Here is an 18,445-nt window from a genome sequence, read left to right as displayed (position 1 = left end):
TGGTATGCGGTGCTGTTCAAAATGAATTGCTCATACGCACCGTTGCACCCCATGGGAAACGCCGATTAGATGATGAGCTCATTTCCCCCAAAATGAGCGAGCTATGATGGATATCGTTTTTGAGATTAAATCGCATATAGATGCCCACTTTTAGGCTAATTAAAAACATAAGTGCCGTACTTATACAAATAACTATTATTGTGTTTTAAAAATTCAAAGCATATGTAAAGCTCAAATACTAAATACTCACTAAACTTCAAGTTATAAGATATCCTTGACAACTCAATTTGTATTTATATTGAGTAGCTGTCTAGTTTTTAAGATACATTTTATTTATATTTTACATGAGAAAATACAAGCGATCCTAGCATAATTTAATTAGTTTACTAGCTAATTATCAACAAGAATTTTATACACTTACGCAGCTAAGCTAAGAATACGCGAATTTAGATCTGTCAGCGGCGAGTGTCCGAGATGGACATTCAAGTTCATCGGAGTAATCGCCAGCTAAGGCCAGTTGGAGCCAACCAGCTAATCACTTAGTCGCATGTGGATGTGGAGTACGGGTGTGGGTACGGATTCCGGCTAGCCGGAGGACGGAGGAGCCCTCTAGTTGGGCTGCACCTCGCAGACGAAGTAGGTCTCGAAGCTGCAGGGCGAGTCGTTCCACTTGAGGCCCTTGCCATCGCGGTTCCACAGCTCCAGGCAGTTCTCCTCCTCGCCGTTCTCGTACCGGAAATTGTTGGGCTCCCCGGCGTTCCAGTTGGTGAACGTGATGGGTCTGCCGGTGGCCATCCAGAAGAAGTTGCCCTCGTCGGCCAGGTCCGTGCCGGAAATCCAGAAATGCTCGTGGCCCAGGCCTGGAAATGAAATGGAATCGATTAAATTACCGTGCTTTGGAAGGTATTAAGTTAAGTCCACTGACTGCCCGACGCAGCCAATCAAAACATCTTTGCCGTGACAAAACTCTGGTATTTGACAGCTGAACAGCTTAAATCGGTTGAAAATCCGATCAATATGACAACAGAGCCGGTCAGCCAACAAAAGCATTTGCAAAAGCCGCAGGAATGAAACGGGGGGACTTGTGAACCGGACTTTCAGTGGACTTTCTAGTGCCATAATACACGGAAGTTGGTAACCGAAAACCCATTGAAAAGGGGGTCGAGTTGGCGAACTGGAGATTGCGACCTGGAGCTGCAGTTGGAGCTGGAGTTGGAGTTGGAACTGGAGCTGGAGTAACGAACTCCGGTGCACTTTCCATTGCATAAATCTCCATAAAACACACACGGCAATAGGAACAGACAAACGGAAAAAGTGAATGTTGCACATTTTTGTTGAAAGCTGACCGCCGCAGGGCCATGGGCGGGAGCCACGCCCACTCACGAAGAGGTGAGTAAGCTAGCAATAAGCTTTGAAGGGCACTCCAGACTAGTTGATACCCAATAGACTAGAATATATCTTTGATATATCTCATCCTTAAGTGACATAGTATCTTAAGATACGTTTGTATATTTCGCGTATTCCAAATGGTTCTAGTTTACCAAAACCATATACTTTGGCAATAAAGTTTGAATATAGTCTGGCAAACAGCACTCATATTTGAGGAACTATCCTCGATGGCTTCCAGGCTCTCACCTTAATCACTTGACCCCTGCATAAATCATTGTTTCGCCAACTTACCAAAGTCACGTATGTGCTTCTCCAGTCTATCGTTCTCTTCCTGTGATGAAATGCTGGCCAGATGCATGCCGTGGTACCGGCAATATTGTGTGGCTTTGAACCAGTTTGCCTGCAATGGAAAAACACACATGGAGTTGAATGGGATTGAATGGAATTGCAGTGCATTGAATCTAAGATGCATGGCAAGTTAGAGATTATATAATTGTGTTTGCGCAATCGGTTGACCCAGTTTCCGAGTCGAGAGATCTCAATTCCGCGCCAATGAAAGGTGCCATTCAATCTCGGTCCTCCAAGCGACACTTGTCAATAAAACTCGGCTCGGATTTGTTGCTCCTGTTATTTTTTTTGCGGCAGTACATGTGTGAAGGGGGCGGCATTGGTCACGCACTCGCATGGAAATTGGGTTTATCTCTGGATCTGGTTGGGATTGTAGCCAATTAGTGTCGGTTCTGTATCTGTATCTGTATCTGATGCGGTTGGCCTATCTGAACGTTATCTGAATCCAGACTGGCATCCGAATCGGAATTGTTTTGCGGACAACGTGGCGAATGTCCATATCCTGTCCGCCCCAAAACAACATATTCAATTAACTCTAATGGACTTTGGCCATTGGTCATTAGCAGGAATGGATGCTTGCAAAAAATCATTTGGTTTGGTTTGGTCTGGGTTAGGGACCCATCCCGCATCTCCCGCACATAAATCGATTACGCAACTATCCGTCCTGCATCCTGCCCTGCTCGCAGCTTCCTGCTTGCGCCATTAACTTGGCTTTAATTGTATTAGTCGTAATTGTGCGCGAATAAAGCGGCAGATGGTGGAAGGTGCGGCATCCTGCCAACCTGACATGCCACATGTGGCAGAATCGCGCGAGACGGAGCGCGTTGAATGCCTTCGCTTGTCTTTCGCCTGGAAGTGTTTATTGGGTTGTAAAAGATTCATCTCGCCCCGCCGAGGAGTCAATTAGCTTGGTGTGCCGAGGTGAAACTGGGGCTCTGCCTCGCAGCAAAGCCAGTTCGCCGGCTCCTTTTAATGGCCCAGAATGGCTGTCAGGGAAACTGCAGAGGGTCAATGCTTTGTCTGACTCGCACTTTGATTTCGGCGAGGCGAATAAAGAAAGCTAAGAGCAATTTCAAAGGTTGTCAGGGTCTTCACAAGGTTAGCGCACAAAGAGAATCTGTGCTTAGGTACGAATATTTTGATTACCTTGGGGTCAAAGCATTTGATAGTACCGAAAATCTCATTAAGAGTTTGAAAATCTTTTGTGCGGGATTTAGTAAGTATAAGGTACTACACTCCTACGCACTTTCACGAGTTAATTATATTTTGTATAATGGCGGCCACACTCTGTTCTCGAATATTTGGCAACCGCTTTTGGCCTAATCAAATTGCAGCCCACAAAACTCTGTTAAATCATGTGCAATTTGGCGACTGAAGTTTACACAAAACTCAATTGAGTGGCAACAAAGTGTTGGCCAGGTTGTTAATGTCATTAGCACGGCTACCTTAGCCATACCCCCTTATGGCCACCCATTCCCCCTTTTTCCAGGTGCCCAGGTGTCTCTCAATTAGTTTGATTTGATTTGCGCCTGCGTGAAGTGCAAATGACATTATTGCCAGCGACTGCCGCCGTGCGGTTGTCAAGCCTTATTTTGGCCAAAAAGAAGTTAATTGCTTCATTTGCATATTTACACGCGAAATGAATTTGCATTAAACTGCTCATATGTATTGCATAACATTGTGGCACTGCTGAAAAAAGGTGAAAAAACGCAAAATGAACGCATTTTGGGATATTTATAAACGGCGGCGGTAGAATTCCTAATTAGATATTCCCATAAATAATCGGAAAACACTTTGGAATTGATAAGCCTGGTTAATTAACTCGGCCGTTCGAAAAGGAAAGAAAGAAATCTAATAATTAAAAATTTGAACTTTCTGATCTGATCAACGAACTTGGAAATGCTCTTGAAAGCTGTTATTAGTTAATGAAAACCGTTACCCAATTATGATAATTTTCAAGTCGTAAAGATTATGGGAATAACAATGAATATTCAAATATCCATAGATAAATAAGAACGTTGAACCATTTGTTTTTACCTTTTAGCATGGTATATAATAATCGATGGCAATTAAGGTGCATTTAAATTCCATTTAATTAAAAGTCAGGTAGTTTAGATAGTAACAATACATATTTAAATTTCAAAATTGATAGAAATTAATTTTTATGTGGGCTTTAAAATGTTGTATATACCTCTTCCAGATAGGGTAAGATCGAATAAATCGAATTAAAAATTAATTTCAAATTAAAATGCCAAACTTCTGAGTTTTCGAGATGCATACAATTTAATCTCTTTGACAATTGGCTGGGCAATTGGGTCTGCGGGAGTGAGTGGGATGGAAGATGTGGCCAGAAGGCGAGGTACCGTTAGGCGAAACAAATTTGGGAATATTTATGGAGTTTGCAAACGGACTGGTTAGAGGGAGATGGATGTTTATTTGTTAATTAACGAGCCAATAATTAATTCATTTCTTTGTTTATCCGCCGGCATATTCCAAATAGAATTGTTTTATTTACACGCTCGCTCAGAGAAGCGTTCATAAGCCAAAGTATGCAGCGAAAGTTGATTAAATATTTATTTATATTTATTTATTTGCTTTCTTTTGTTCGGTGCAATTAAAGCGTTCAAATGTCGAATTTAAAGTGTGGAGATTTATTTGTCATCGCTTTGCTGTACAAATTAATGGATACATTTTTTTTATGCCAAGCAATTGGGAGATTGTGTTTTGGGATTAAACGGAATTCATTCTGGTTACTGACAGATACATTTATTGCATGATTGGCATCTTCGGAATTCACTTGCAATATTCAATTTATCTCTAATTTGCCTTTTATTTGACTCATCGAAAACAAAAAGATACTGCATCCAAAGTTGGCAATATGAGAAGACAATCTTGCAAATCCATCAATCCCCCTATGCAACCTCTATAAATCCAAAACTTAACCTCTTCCTGAAAGGCTTCGTCCACTGATTAACACAAACGATATGCATCTGATTATTTTTACAATGGTGAAGCAGTTTCTATTTTATGGCCCTGCCTCTAAAGTTCAAGGAGACTCTGCTGTGCAGTTTATGAATATGAAAATATAATTCAGTTTGACGTGGAAACAGTAATACGTTCAACTCTAGTATGCCCACGCCTTCCGTCTCGCTTCCCCACTGTGTTGCCTGCTCTTTCTATTACTCATACGACCTGTGGACCGACACGATGGTGGTCCCTCGATGTGAACGCCTTTGTGATGCTTTGACTAATTCGTTTTTAATATGAATATCCGCTTTGTTAGCCACCTTACTGTATCCAACTGTATCCATCCGTGGCCAAGCACTCGCCTCTTTTTGATACCCTAGATATTTCTATTCATGGCCGAATTGGTTTTATGTTTCTGTGATCAGCTTTGAATTAAAATATGTCGTTGATATCTGTTCTGAGGCCAGTGTAAGATATCAACTCACACGCTGCATTGAACACGAGTTTCTACAGACGAGCGATTTCTGCCATATCCTATATCTTTCACCTTTGGGAACCAGAAAGTTCTAGTAAAAGTTTAAAGAGGGCCTAGGACGGTGTTCCCTTGTCTCCCCCGCCCAACCTGAAACCTGCTGAGCAGTGTAAGACTCAAAAGTATTGTCTCTGCAATATTCCATATGCAAGCGTCTTGCAATCAACGGCAGCTGAGAAATCGGAGACCCATCAAACCGGACTTTCAGTCCGTTGGCCGTTGGGTCAGTTGCATTCGGTCGTCGGATGGATTGTGGCTGTAGACCGTTTTGTGGGGCGTGGAATGCGGCTCACCTTGAAGAAGATGCCGAGGTAGTAGCGCTTCTCCCCGAGCTTCAGCAGCGGCATCGTCCACTTGTTCGGCGTGTACTGCGACTCGTCCACGCAGTTGGGGCAGTCTAAAAATAGGGATCGGGAAGGATGGGGATTAGTGTCTTGCGAGAACCAGCGATCTTAACATAATTAACGAGAAAAACGAGGCACAAATGGTTTCGACTTAAGGATAACGGAGAACCGCTTCCTTATGACGCAGGCGGAAAATTAATTCTTAAATATATTATATTATAAAGTATCAAATTTATGTTTTGTGTTTTCATACTGAAAATCTTAAGTTTATAGTCTTTTTAGTACGTATGACAGTCAAGATTAATAATACTTTTTATGACTTTTTGATTAAAATATATGTTATATTTCAGGTTTTGAGCTTTCTTAGAGATAGATTTTGCCCACTCGAGTGCACTCGAGGTCATTGTCGCCGAATTGAAATTTTATACAATCTCAGTAATAAAATATCTATATCTATACGAAAATAAAGTTTCGGATATCTGGTTTCTGAGACACTAAAAATGAGCCCGGTTAGTTCGTAAAATTTAAAGGACTTTAACTGGTTAGCTACGCCGTTTAAACGCCCAAAACTGTTGACATGCAGACGCTTCGCGATTCTTTTGGGCCATAAACATTTATTATGTAGGTTGCCTTGTGCCTGATTCTCACTTGGTCGTAAGTCGTCTATGGATGTCGAAATGCCAAAAAAGAAAATCACTATAAATTATTTGACAGCTTATAAATTGGAGTCTAATGGGGAATGGAGATCTTTCCAGTATTCTTTCACTTTTCGCTTGACTCATCTCTAATGATCGCTGACTAATTGGCTGCCGCATAAAAGCCAATCTTAATTTGTGATTCTAAGTGCCGAACGCACCTTAAGCGGACATATTAGTGACCAGGTGGACAAAGACGTTAATACTAATTGCGAACGATGAGTTTGATGTGTTTGTTGCAGATGTCAAGGGGAAGCATATTCGCTGGGAACTCGTTCCTCTTAGGAAATATCCGAGAACCTGTTCGACTTGTCCAAGATACTTAAGCATAATCCGCAGTGACGCAAGAAGGCGGTCCAGATTGAACTAGAACTCATTTCGGATAAGTGATTCAGTGTCTGGTCAAACTTTTGTTTGATCCGAAGTATGTGAAGGTCACTTACGCTGCGTTCTACCCACAAGAAACCGAAACGGTTTCCCTTTTGTTTCGTAACTGTCTTCGCGCCAATGTTTATTAATTAATCATACGCCATGTCTGCCCCTCCGCGAAGGCCGTGCTGAATTTCGTTTTATGTTGATGGCGATTGTCGAATGCGGCTGATTTATAAAGGGGGCGTAGTGACATGGGATTCACTCGAAAAAGAAATAAATTTACTTTGGCCAAGTCCGTGTGAAAACGTGAACAAAAAGCAGTTAACATTTTGACTCCGTCGTAAACAATGCAATGAGAGAATGGCTGGAACAATGCAGAGATTTGGCAAGAGGTTTAGGTATCTGGGGTCTGGCTAATTACCAGAAAACTCAGGGAATAGCTGTTCTTATAGGTGGCAAATTGTGGATACATTTAAGGCCGTCGTAAAACTAGCTACTTATGATAAGCGTTAATATTAGGTGTTAGTATAATAGATTTATGGTGACGGTAATTTACAGTCTGCCTAGGGGATTCACCTACTTTTGTAATCCACTTTTAGCACCTATTACTTTTAATTAATATACTATACTTTCCCAGCATTTTGCAGTTTTTATAAATTTTTCGCAAGTGTTGCATCATGAAATTAAGCCTTCTCTGTTAATTAATTCCCCACCTTAAAGACCGGTTAAATTGTTTGCCAGCTGAGCTTTTCCTGCTACGCAAAGCCATCTTCTCTGACTTGAAACAAATTAAAGGTGCCAAATTGATTAAGATCCGAGCAAACATGAAACTCAAATGCAGCTTTCGTTCGCCAATCAACTTCAAAGATAACCGTTAAAGGGAGAAATACAGATATTTTGATTGTTTATTAATTTTCTAAGCAAACAAAATTCGATTATAGCTTTTTATGTGTGGAGCCTATTTATCATGACGATTATAAACCAGTTTCGAAATTATGTATCCTTTATTTTCTTCATTTTATCGGCGTTATTAAACTGATATTCAAACGAATTTGTCAGTGCCGCTTCCTGCTAAATTTATATACACACCTTTGCAACAGAACATTTTCGTGTTTTATGCAAATTAGTTTAAGCATGCCAGCAGACAATAGAATATCGAGTATAATTAAATCCGTTTTTGTATTGTTTTAATACGTATGATTAGTTATTATTAATTATGTTCTCTCTGATCAGTGGCAACTTATTTAAGGAGTGATAAAACGTTACTAGCCAACGTTTTTTCCAGTGTATTCGTGTTTTCTGGCTTTCTGTTTAATCCTTATTGATATTGCTTTACACATTTTACCCTGACCTTCATTAAAATACTTCATTTCGATTTCAACCTTAATGGGGCCTGATTTCCTTTTCTAGTGATTTATATTGGATTTTGCATTCATATACTAACTCCCCTGGCGAGTTGTTTGTGTCAACGAAATGGTTTGTTTTATTGCAAACATTTCAACAGCCAACAGTAAAGGCAATAAAATGCAGGCAGGTGCACAAAAAGCATTTGACTAATTTCGATCGAAGTCAGAAAAGGCAAAACAAATCGATTGGCCCAAAAGCAGAGAGCCCGCTATAAATTCAAATGGAATTCGGTAGCTGTCCAAACGTCATCCATTTCGGCACAAAAATCCTCCATTTGGATGCCCAACTTCACACATCCCAGCCAACCAACCGACTAACCAACCAACCAATTTGAGAAAGTGAAAGTGAGTTTGCTTTTGATACGGTTTTTCGTGCAGGATTCCTTTAGAGTTTGCGTTATGCAATGGTTAGTTTTTCAGATTTTCCAAATCAACACATACCAGCTACGGGACCAGGTCCTTTGGGCGGCGATGCCATTGTCCTGTCCAAAAGGCACAGCAGTTGGAGGGAGATTATCACAGACAGAAGCAAATACTTTTGCATGTTGGATGCTTGGATTTGAATATATTTTATGTATGAGCTATATGTAAATGTTGTTTTATGCGTTTGTTTTCAGCTTTACACACTTCCGCACACTTTTACCCTGAAAATTCCGAAAATATCTGTAAATGCGTATCGAACAAATTTCGCTTTTGTATTTCAACGCATATCTTGCTCGGTCGTTGATTGTTTTTTTTTTTTTGATTTATGAATTATTTTAAATACAAATAGATGCTTATCGCATGAAGTCGAAAGTTGGCAAAATGCGGAGACGGAAACTACTGATTTTGGATCGTGTTAAACGGATTGCGCAGGCGTGCGCCCAAACTGACCGTCGGCTGTCGAAGAACTAACTCTTTCGGCCCAACTTGACTCAAACCAAGGCAGAATTCGGCCCGCCGCAGGTTTCGGGGCAAGAGAGAGATACCTCTTGGAGCAGAAGATGGGGCTTGGAGAAGCTGCCGGGGAGATACACTCAGTGCGCTTCGGCTCTTCAGCTTGTGAGCTGGCTAACTGGTTTGAGAGAGCCCAAGATCTCCGACTCGCCGACCAACTTGTTTGCTGGAGAAAAGGCGAATCGAGCCCGAAAGATTAACATCGCCGAGATCGGCCATATGCGTTATACATATATGGACATGGCCAGCGGTCGGCGGACACTTGCGGTTGTTTGTCAAACACTTGACACAACCTCAGCTGGAGATCGAGAGCTCCAGTCGCATCTGAAGCCGAATCCGAATGCGAAGCCTCCCAAGGTGAACCATGACGTGAAATGAACACCAAACCTTTAAAAGAACGCTCCAGTTTAGTGGCTCGAATATGAGATACCCGATAGCCCCAGATTATTCATAAAAAATATAACAAAACACAGTATCTTTGCTACTTTACAGTAGATATATTTATGGTAGATAGAGCGATATCATCTTAGGCTGACTTCAGGTGAAGTTCTTCTTGGTTTATTCTTGCGGTGTACCCGGAAGATCTGCGCCAAGAAATACCATTGACTCACCAGCTAATTAAATAAAATATAAATTGACTACGAAAGAACTCGCATAAATCTGGGCTCATTTAACACACTCTGCAACTACCGGGTACAAGCTGCAAAGTGGAATCATTTCAGAATTCGGTTTTCACTTCTGCGGTTTTGGATGCTCCACACCGATATGTTCTATTCAGTTCTCATATGAGATCTGGGTTCTCGGATTACGCAATTTTCGCCCGGAATCGGATGCATTTCAAATGTGGTATCCAAATTTGGTGTGTGAATAAACTGGGCCGAGCCAGCAAACTTCACATCTCGCTGTTGCTGGCCAAATTTCTTTGCGGCGACCTTGGGATGCAGATGATGAACTAGTTTTCGGCTTAGAGTGTTCAACTCCAACTGCTTTTCATTCAGCGAATGCTGGTTAGTTTGTTACCTTACGGTCACACATGGCGTATACGCGATGTTTGTCGGAGATCACGTAGAAGTGATGGGAAGATAAATGGTGGGATACTACGGTTATGTGATTTTAAAGATGTGGATCCGTGATGATGTTATATAAATTTAATTTTATATGAGAACTTCTTCCAAACGTTAAATATATAGCAAAAACAATAGCAATAACTTGGCGTTTAAGGCCAGAAGTTCTTTGCCAAATTGTAAATCCATTAAGTTCATAAAACACAGTGCCTGCAATTAAGAGTCGGCCATAAAATTGATTGTGCCGCCAAAGGGGACAAAAACTATTGACAACTTTTTGCAGAAAATGCCAGTAGCAAAAAAGGTTCAAAAATTCCGATTGCATATGGGAAACGCAAAGAGCCAGAGGAAACTCATCTGCAATTGCCGCAATTTGTGAAGAAATCCAAAAACCGAGTCCAAAAACCAAGAGGCAGACACTTGTTGCATTTTGCAGCAAAAACAACTTCGTGTTGTCGCCCGGTGGGTCTTTGTTTTTGTTGTTGTTTAAGGCAGCTTACGTGTTTTAAATTATTTTTTTCCTTCATCTGGTATCTTGTAAGCAACATCGCAACAGCCTCGCAGTTCTTCATGGGTGGACTAATTAATTAATTGGAAGCAGGGCTTCGGTAAAACATGATACGATTCAGAGCAGAGCAGCTGATTTTCGGATTTCAGTAGTTTTACTACACAAAACCAGATTAGAGCCGACTTCAGAATGAATACGTACGTATATAGGCGACGAGTTCATTGCTATCCACCTAAAGTCAAGGCCACATGTGATAGACTTCGAAATTCTTTGAGCTTTTCGTCGGGGGGATTCACCGAATCGAACTCGTGACGCAAATTACAAATGATTAGAAAACCATTAATTGCCATTAATTTTAACAATCATAATGATATAATATAAAAGTGGCTGAAAACCCTTGGTCATTTGCATATGATTCCAAAAATAGATTTGGTTTAGAATGGTTTATTCTTGGAATCGATCGACCCCACCGAATTGACCCTCGTATGTGATTCAAGTCGGGTGAATCCCCTCAAACAAATCTGCTGCTGGAAAACCTTGATCACAGTCTACGCAATAAATGGCCTCTGATGGATCTTCAAACCTATGCTCTTACAATTCGTATGACGCTAATGGAATGGAAATTCGAAATCAGCTTTTGTATGCTAATTTTGAATACGCTTTAGGGCCATGAATGTGATACAAGTAGCTTGCTGAACTAGACAACTAGTATCAATTTGAGTTTGCGCCTCTAAATGTGTTTTTTTATTGGGAGAATTTGAGTTCTGTGTTTGTTGAAAGGGGGAACAATAAATAAAGATGCGATAATTCACTTCCTCTTTTCTCAAAATACTCATGCAAATTCTTATCTCAAGCGACTGTCGCACTGAATTTAAAAGATTCGCTAACAACTAGTTCTCAACTTAAAAAAGTGGGTGCAATGCCTCCTCGAATTCAGTTTTATGGCAGCTCTTTTGTTTCACATTTTTCTCGACTCGTGTGTGGGCAATAAATTTTAGTGGTTTGACGTTTAGGTGAAATAAAATCCCGTCATCGAACTACTTCTAAAGTCGTCTCGATTCGATTCAATGCGATGCGATGAGATGCGATTCGATTCGTGGTCGTAAATTTTTTTGAAAGATTTTGCTCAGGGTTAAAATCGGTGCGAATAAGGAGGGACGGATGGCAACCAGTTTGGACCCTGGGCTAAGTGAAATAAAAACTTAATAAGTTTGCCAATTTTTTAGCCTTTAAATTGTGTAAATAGCCTGGCAAAACGAGGCTCGTCTGATAAGTTATGTAAACACATATGCAGCCCGAGGCCATTCATCATACGCACTGTGGTCCCGGAGGCGACAAAGCGATCAGTGCTAACAAAAAGCTGCGAAATGCAAATAAATAATGAAGCAGGGCAACGCTTGAGAAGTGCGGGTAATGAGTTGGAATAGTACTGATAATCGTGAGATATATGTGTACTATTGAAACCAAAAGGGGAGAAGCTGAATCAATACAAACCGAGTGCTACAAAATTAATAAAGTAAATAGTTCAAAAACACAGGGGGAATTCAATAAGCAGCTTATTTAAACATAGCATTTAAGGAAATTGTAAGTAATTGTTGGCAATCCCTAAACGAGACACGCCAGAAAACGAATCGGAACGTTAATTGCAAATTCGACCCGATATGGAATTTTCATGAACTCATAATGGAATGAAATTAAAGCAACTTATCAAGGAATGAATTGCGCCAAAATATCTCAAAAGCCGAATTAATTTCAAGGCATGAGTTACTAATTGCGGTGATGCAGCTGGAAGCTGGACCACATTGAGTGGAACTAAGCAATTTAAGTGGGATTGATGGATGGTCAGCATGGCTAATGGCCCAGCCTCCAGGTGAAGAGTAGGGTTCAACACAAATTCCACGCTTGATCTCTTCATCGATGGGGTGGGGTCAATGGGCAGTTGATTGATGGTGTTTAGAGCAGAAATGCAGGTTGTAAATTTATAGGTTATACATTAGAGGTGATTGGATTTGTTTTTCTCAAATGCCAGAATAAGCGCTCTTAACTCACCATTATCGACTTCGTTCTCGCTGGGATCGCGATGGAATATGTTCCCATAGTACTGGTCGTGCTGCTCCGACTCCACGCTCTGCAGCGACTCCTGCACGTCGTAGTCGAAGTCCTCCTGGTTGGCCAGCGGCTGCTGATCCCGCTCCTGGTCGTCGGCCTCCTCCTCCTCCTCCTGTTCCTCGCGCAGTCGCTTGCGATTGTAGCCCGACTGCCTCTTGGAGGCGGCAGCTGCCAGGCGGTTCCTTTGAGCCCCACCTCCGCTCCTCTTGAAGTTTCCGCCATCGCTGGCCGCGAATCCTCGAGGACGGGGTCGTGGCGATGGCTTCGGCTTGGGCAGGATGTCCGCGATGGTGGGAATCTTTTGGTTGGCCGTGCGATTGGGAAACAGCCGGCGCTCCAAATAGTTGGCGAATATCTGCTGTGTTATCTGATTCTGACGGGCAATCTCGCTCGGATCCAGTTGGGCGCCTGAAAGTGGGAGCACAATTAATCATCGGACAAGTAGTGCCACATGTGGGTCACCGAAAGATTATGCAACACGAGGCGTATCTTGATTTTTAAGGGTAATTACATAAAGTGCGGGACTGACAACCCACGTAGAGGTGTTGAAAATAAAGTAATTAAACCAAATGTTTTTAAAAACAAAAAAAGCCCACGAAGTCTGGTTACCCTTGTGCCAAGTATCACACACTTAGCGAGTTAATGCCATCAGTTAGGCAATGAAGTGGCGACTTTTTATATCAATCTTAGGGCATCATGATGCGCACGCCACTTGATGGATTTTTGATTACGTCGTTGGGGTTTCGCAGTGACACGCATACATCATTCAAAAGTCCGGGAATCGGGGGAAGACCCCTTGAAGACCCAAACTTGCCCTTTATGGAGCTCGATCGTGGAGCATTCGTGCTGGAGTTTTCCGAATGAAAGTGAGAAGATATGGTAATACGGTCGGTATCCAGTCATAATCTCTTGCTCTTTCGCATGGGCAAAAAGTGTGTCAAGGTCGGCAAAAACTTTTACTGCCCAGCATTTAAGCGGATTGCAGCCGCTTTATGGCCATTTCCAGTTTCCGGAGCTCCCTGTGATGAGCGCAGAATGGCCAAATAATTGATATAAATTTCAGTTTTATTAACTGGGCCCGGATTGCGAAATACCGAAATACCCTGCCGTGCTAACTGCCCTGTGATGCATTAGCCCCGCCCAGCCGTCGGCTCCTAGTTTGAGTGGCATTTCGGGTTAAATTTATCTTCAGAGGGCAAAGAGCAGTACAGAAAAATAAAGCACAATTTATTGCGCATTTAACGTAATGTTTTTAATATTTTTTAAATATATCTTTTTGTTTACCGCTTATCGGCGCCAAGCGCACAACATTACGCCGCAAAAAGAGTTGAAAATTCCGCCCTGACATTTGCCCGTGATTGAGTGGGGACATGAGCGGCTTTCTGGGGTTTTTCTGGGGGATTTGCAGGGGGCTGGGGGGCTGCGGGGCTGCGAGATGTCAGGTGAAACATTAATGCCGGATTACCGAAAACAAGGCCGCTGCTCACTTGACTTTGTATGGCCGATAATTCGACCTTTATCTGATTGCCTTCGGCTAATGAAATTGGACTCCCTGAATGGGCGAAGCACTTGGCTGCAGAGATCTTCATTCAGATCAGAGGTGGTTAATCGAAAGTTCGTGTCTTCAGTAATTAAGTGAAAATTGTGGGGAAATGTATTGGAAAGTTGGGTTGGGAAAGGAAAGCGATTACACAGCTTTGATATAATTTAATGGGCTTTCAGTACTTTTGAACTCTGCTTGCAATCAAATTCATTATCAAATAATTGAGAGTGTATTAATTTCGATTGTAATACACCTGCAGCCCAATTTTTCAAATAACTTCACGTTCAGTCCACTCAGCACAAACATTTAGAGTAATACTCAGCGGATGTGGGTACTTTTCAACGACTTGCCAGAATTTCAGGTGCCTCCATGTCCCAGCGGATTGGCAAGTCATCGAACAAGACTTTAATTTGCGCATTAATTACCAATCGAGCTGGGCTTAGACTTTGACTTTGAGGTCGCCTTCGAAACGAGAACAAAAGGCTCTCGACGCACTCGAATGAGCCAGACAAGACTCGAGTTCATTGTTCACTTATTGTTCCCCCAGAGCCGCAATCCTTGGCTAGTTAGCCGGGCATTATGCGAGATAAATTACGTCCCATTGTTGGGCGCCATTTTCTTGGCGTTTGGTCATTGGATTGAAAATTTGACAGCAGCTGAAACGTGATGGCCTAAATGCTTCTGAAGTTGTGAAGGGAAGTGGGGAAGTTCTGATACACAATCGCCGATCACACTGATCACAGAAATGCACTCAGAGAACTAATAGATACCACTTACATGGAAGTATCTGAAGGATTGTATCTGTTTGATTCCAGATATTTTCTCCCCGTGCAGTTTTCGATCGACGGGCATTCAATAACTTCACGACTTGGTGACCCAGTTGATCTCCGTGCCGATGTGTATCTATATCGGGCAACAACTATATAGCAGATACTTGGACCGGCTAATTGTCGTTCGCACAGGCCACATAAATCATGACAACTCGCTGAGGATGTTGGCTTGCCTTGGGTGAAAAACGAGGCGAAACCTATCAAAGCGGTAAATCATTTCCACCAGCATCTGAATCCGCGGCCAAGAACCGTAAAATGTATCTGACTCGCGCTGCTGCAACGAGCGGCTGCAGTTGCAACTGCAACTATTTGAGGGCCGTGCAATTGCCGCTTGGCTGAAAAGAGGTCAATTAGCTGCGAGGAGTTGCCCTGAGACAAAGGATTTCGCAATTCCGCTCGCTAAACGATTGTTTTTTCTGCTTCTCTGTTTGCGGACCAGCTTCCACATTCCATAAAGATACTTTTTCAAACGCTTGCGCCATCGGCTTGTATCTCTAATTTCGGGCAATTACATGAGCAGCCAATGCGGCGTATACGTTACGCAGCTCTCAGGTTTCCAGTTGTGGTCAAACCCCTTTGATTGACGCACTCAAGGTGCCCAAGAATCGGTCTTTCATATGCACACTTTGATATATTAGATCATAATTTAGTTAAGTTGGCAGCCGTGGTTCAATGTCAAGCTGCAAAGCCCGAAAGATTTATTCATTCAATGCTGACATGTGTAATTTTATTTTATGGCTATTTGGGAATACTCTAACATAGCCCAAATAACTATCTATTGCTGGCCATCAAGTTGTTATTAAAATGTTACAAAAATTCAGTTTAAATGTATTGATTAAATATATAAATTGTATTTAATACTTGCATAGGCTACTGAATGAATAAGAGTATTCAAAAACTTCATTCACAAAGCAATCAGCCTTCTTATCGTGACAAATTGCCCTCTTAAGTGGTAGGCCTATATCATCACGAGATCATTCTTACATTTTTATAAACGCATTTGCATATTTCGTAATCATTTGTTTATTTTTGGACAACTTTGGCTAATTGCTGAACATCACGACGAGCGAATTTAATTTCCAATGCAAATTAACATTCTTTACTGGCTTAATATTCCCAGTAACTATTCGAAAGGTTTTTGAACTCGTGTTTTCATACTTCTTTGGACCCATTAATCTTTTGGCCACTTTTGTGGGAAAGGCTGTGGGCACGTGTCCGTTTTTCTTGCCGCTTTTGTTCTGGCCAAAATGTCACGGGTTATGGACCGACTTTGGTCACAAACTAATATAATAATGTTTTTGCATAGTGTTTGACGTCCTTTTTGATTACGTCTGTGTATTTTCTTCTTTTCAGTATTTTATTAAATATTCTGAGGTCGCCGGCATTCCGATTAAAAAACAAAGTCAAGCAGCGCAGCACAAAAGTGGAGAAAAATATTATCCGAACTGGTTTTCTTGTGAATATTTATGCATCTAGAAGATGGGCATTGAACGCACCTCACACAGAAACTATACATATATATATAATAAAAACCCGGAGAAAGATTAAGCCGATGCAAAAGTTGGACTCCGATGTGAATCTAGTTGATTGGGACTCGCTTATATATATATTATATGCTTATGAATTCCGAAATCTTTAAATGCCAAATGGTGCAGGGGAAACACAATTAGCATTTTAATAACAGCCACTACGGTTTTAGCTGAAATCTGCTTTTTTGTTGTACTACATGTGTGAAAATCGCACGATGAGCTAGCGAATTTTAAGTAGTATGCAGAAAAAGTAGCTATAAATGTGTGGAGATATTTTATGCAAATCCGAATTCTATCTATTATGATTTGTACCATAAGTAACAAATAACTTGATTTTGGAAGATTTGCAAAATAAACTTTGGCGAATGCATTTTTGTATAGAGTTAATTAAAGTTAAATTACAACAAGTTTGCTGTTACTTATGTTCTTATTGGTATGATTGACGGGTTTTCCTTAACCACAGAACCCTTGAAATGCCGCCGCGTTTCCACCAACATCGCCCACATTAAGACCACATTAGGAAAAGGCTCGATGCAAAGTCTAGATGCGGCCAAGAGCAATTGGTAGTATTTGCGAACCAATCGAGAGCGGCCCTCGAAGATGTCCATCACAGAGACCGAGAGGCTCCGACCCTGACACGGATGGCCACAATGGGGGCACTTGGAAAAGTGGCTCAAAGGGGCCAAGTACTCACCTCTCTTATCACGACCATTTCCGCCTCCACTCCGGCTAATGTTGCTGCTGCTGATGTGATTGGCTTGGCCGAGCTGGAAGCCGTAGGGCACTTGGCTGATGGGCTCGGCCACCGGGATGGTGGTCACGGGTGAGTTGTGGCCGGAATCGACACTGGCCAGTGAAATGAGCACTACGATAAGTGTGGGGCGGATCATTATCACCGATTTGCACTCTTCACGCGAATCTTAGACACCAGTAAAAGTTGCAAGTGCACTTGGCGAGACCTCTCGGATGCACGTAACCGAAAACCGGGGAAAGCCAGTCGGCTGTGCTATGCTATAACCTGCGATCTCGAGCTGGAACTGAAAGCCAACTGACCGGCGGAGGTTGGACTTTCGGGTGTCTCTAGATCTGGGGCCTATTTGGTATGCAGCTTCGCTTTCTAAATTATCAAAGTTTTGGGGAAATGTGTGGTATCGCTCGGATCTAGTTTTTAATATTCAAATACTATGCTTTTCTCCGCCCAACTGTCAACGCTGGAGGGGCGGGGTGGGTCTCTACACCAAGGCCATTAATTTGCGCCCTCGAATTCGGACTGGGAGCCCGGGGTTCGTTCGATGCCTGGGCGTGGAGGCGAACGCGGATTAAGTAATCGCCCAGATCTACTCCACTCAATTCACTTTCTTTCCGCTTTCGCGGCGAGAGTCAGAAACTGTATGGGATCGAGCGAACTGGAGCGGATTGGCTGGCTATGTGGTCTCTCACTGGTTTTGTTGTCTGTCGCGGACCGATCTCAGAAGTTGCTCGCATTCGGGGCCGATCCGCCGAATGGTTAACATCTAGGCTGGGGCACCGCTTCACGATTTCTCGGCTCTTTCCTGCACTCGCCGTGTTAACTTACAGACTAAAGCGTTTGAACGCGACTAAAACGAGTTCCTCGCTCGACTCCTCTCCGAGCCACCGATCGGTCAGCTGGCCCGATCTGCGATCTCCGGTCTCTCGGATCTCTCTCTCCATATATACCATATACCCCCAACTTGTTTGTAGTGACCAGGCGAGCCACCAAACCGCTAAGCTGTCGCTGCATTCAACGCCGGCTCTCCTCCTCGATGCTCCCACCCGCAAAGATTGCTGGCGGAGATGGGTTCCATGGCTTTTAATTACAGGTGTGCAATAGACGAAGATGGTCGGATCGGAT

The 18,445-nt window shown here is 42.4% G+C and overlaps 1 protein-coding gene across 3 annotated transcripts; it reads right to left on the bottom strand.

Annotated features, from left to right (window-relative positions):
* Positions 1–255: 255 nt before the first annotated feature.
* On the bottom strand, positions 256–18,158 carry LOC6610291 (C-type lectin 37Db). Of its 3 annotated transcripts, none has more exons than XM_002034850.2 (5): positions 17,267–18,158; positions 12,611–13,078; positions 5,530–5,633; positions 1,681–1,789; positions 256–860 (listed from the first exon to the last, which is right to left on the bottom strand). In XM_002034850.2, the coding sequence occupies exons 1-5, from the start codon at positions 17,460–17,462 to the stop codon at positions 610–612; spliced, it is 1,128 nt and encodes a 375-aa protein (XP_002034886.1). In that variant the 5' UTR covers positions 17,463–18,158; the 3' UTR covers positions 256–609. The 3 variants fall into 3 exon arrangements, with proteins under 3 accessions (XP_002034886.1, XP_032574714.1, XP_032574713.1); XM_032718823.1 differs by lacking the exons at positions 12,611–13,078; positions 17,267–18,158 and adding exons at positions 8,495–8,697; positions 8,820–8,940 and having other exon boundaries at positions 310–860; XM_032718822.1 differs by lacking the exons at positions 12,611–13,078; positions 17,267–18,158 and adding an exon at positions 8,495–8,928 and having other exon boundaries at positions 310–860.
* Between the last annotated feature and the right edge of the window lie 287 nt (positions 18,159–18,445).

This window comes from Drosophila sechellia, chromosome 3L (genome assembly GCF_004382195.2).
Source record: "Drosophila sechellia strain sech25 chromosome 3L, ASM438219v1, whole genome shotgun sequence".
NCBI classification, from domain to species: domain Eukaryota; kingdom Metazoa; phylum Arthropoda; class Insecta; order Diptera; family Drosophilidae; genus Drosophila; species Drosophila sechellia.
The sequence above is the reverse complement of the archived record's forward strand: the minus strand, read 5'-3'. Positions and strand labels throughout refer to the sequence as shown.

Bases quoted from the DNA above. Each gene is read 5' to 3' on its own strand.
- LOC6610291 (XM_002034850.2), bottom strand. From the start codon at position 17,462: ATGATCCGCCCCACACTTATCGTAGTGCTCATTTCACTGGCCAGTGTC. The intron at 13,079-17,266 runs GTGAGTACTTGG...TCCCACTTTCAG, and splicing joins AAATGGTCGTGATAAGAGAG to GCGCCCAACTGGATCCGAGC. The intron at 5,634-12,610 runs GTGAGTTAAGAG...CCCTATTTTTAG, and splicing joins CGAGAACGAAGTCGATAATG to ACTGCCCCAACTGCGTGGAC.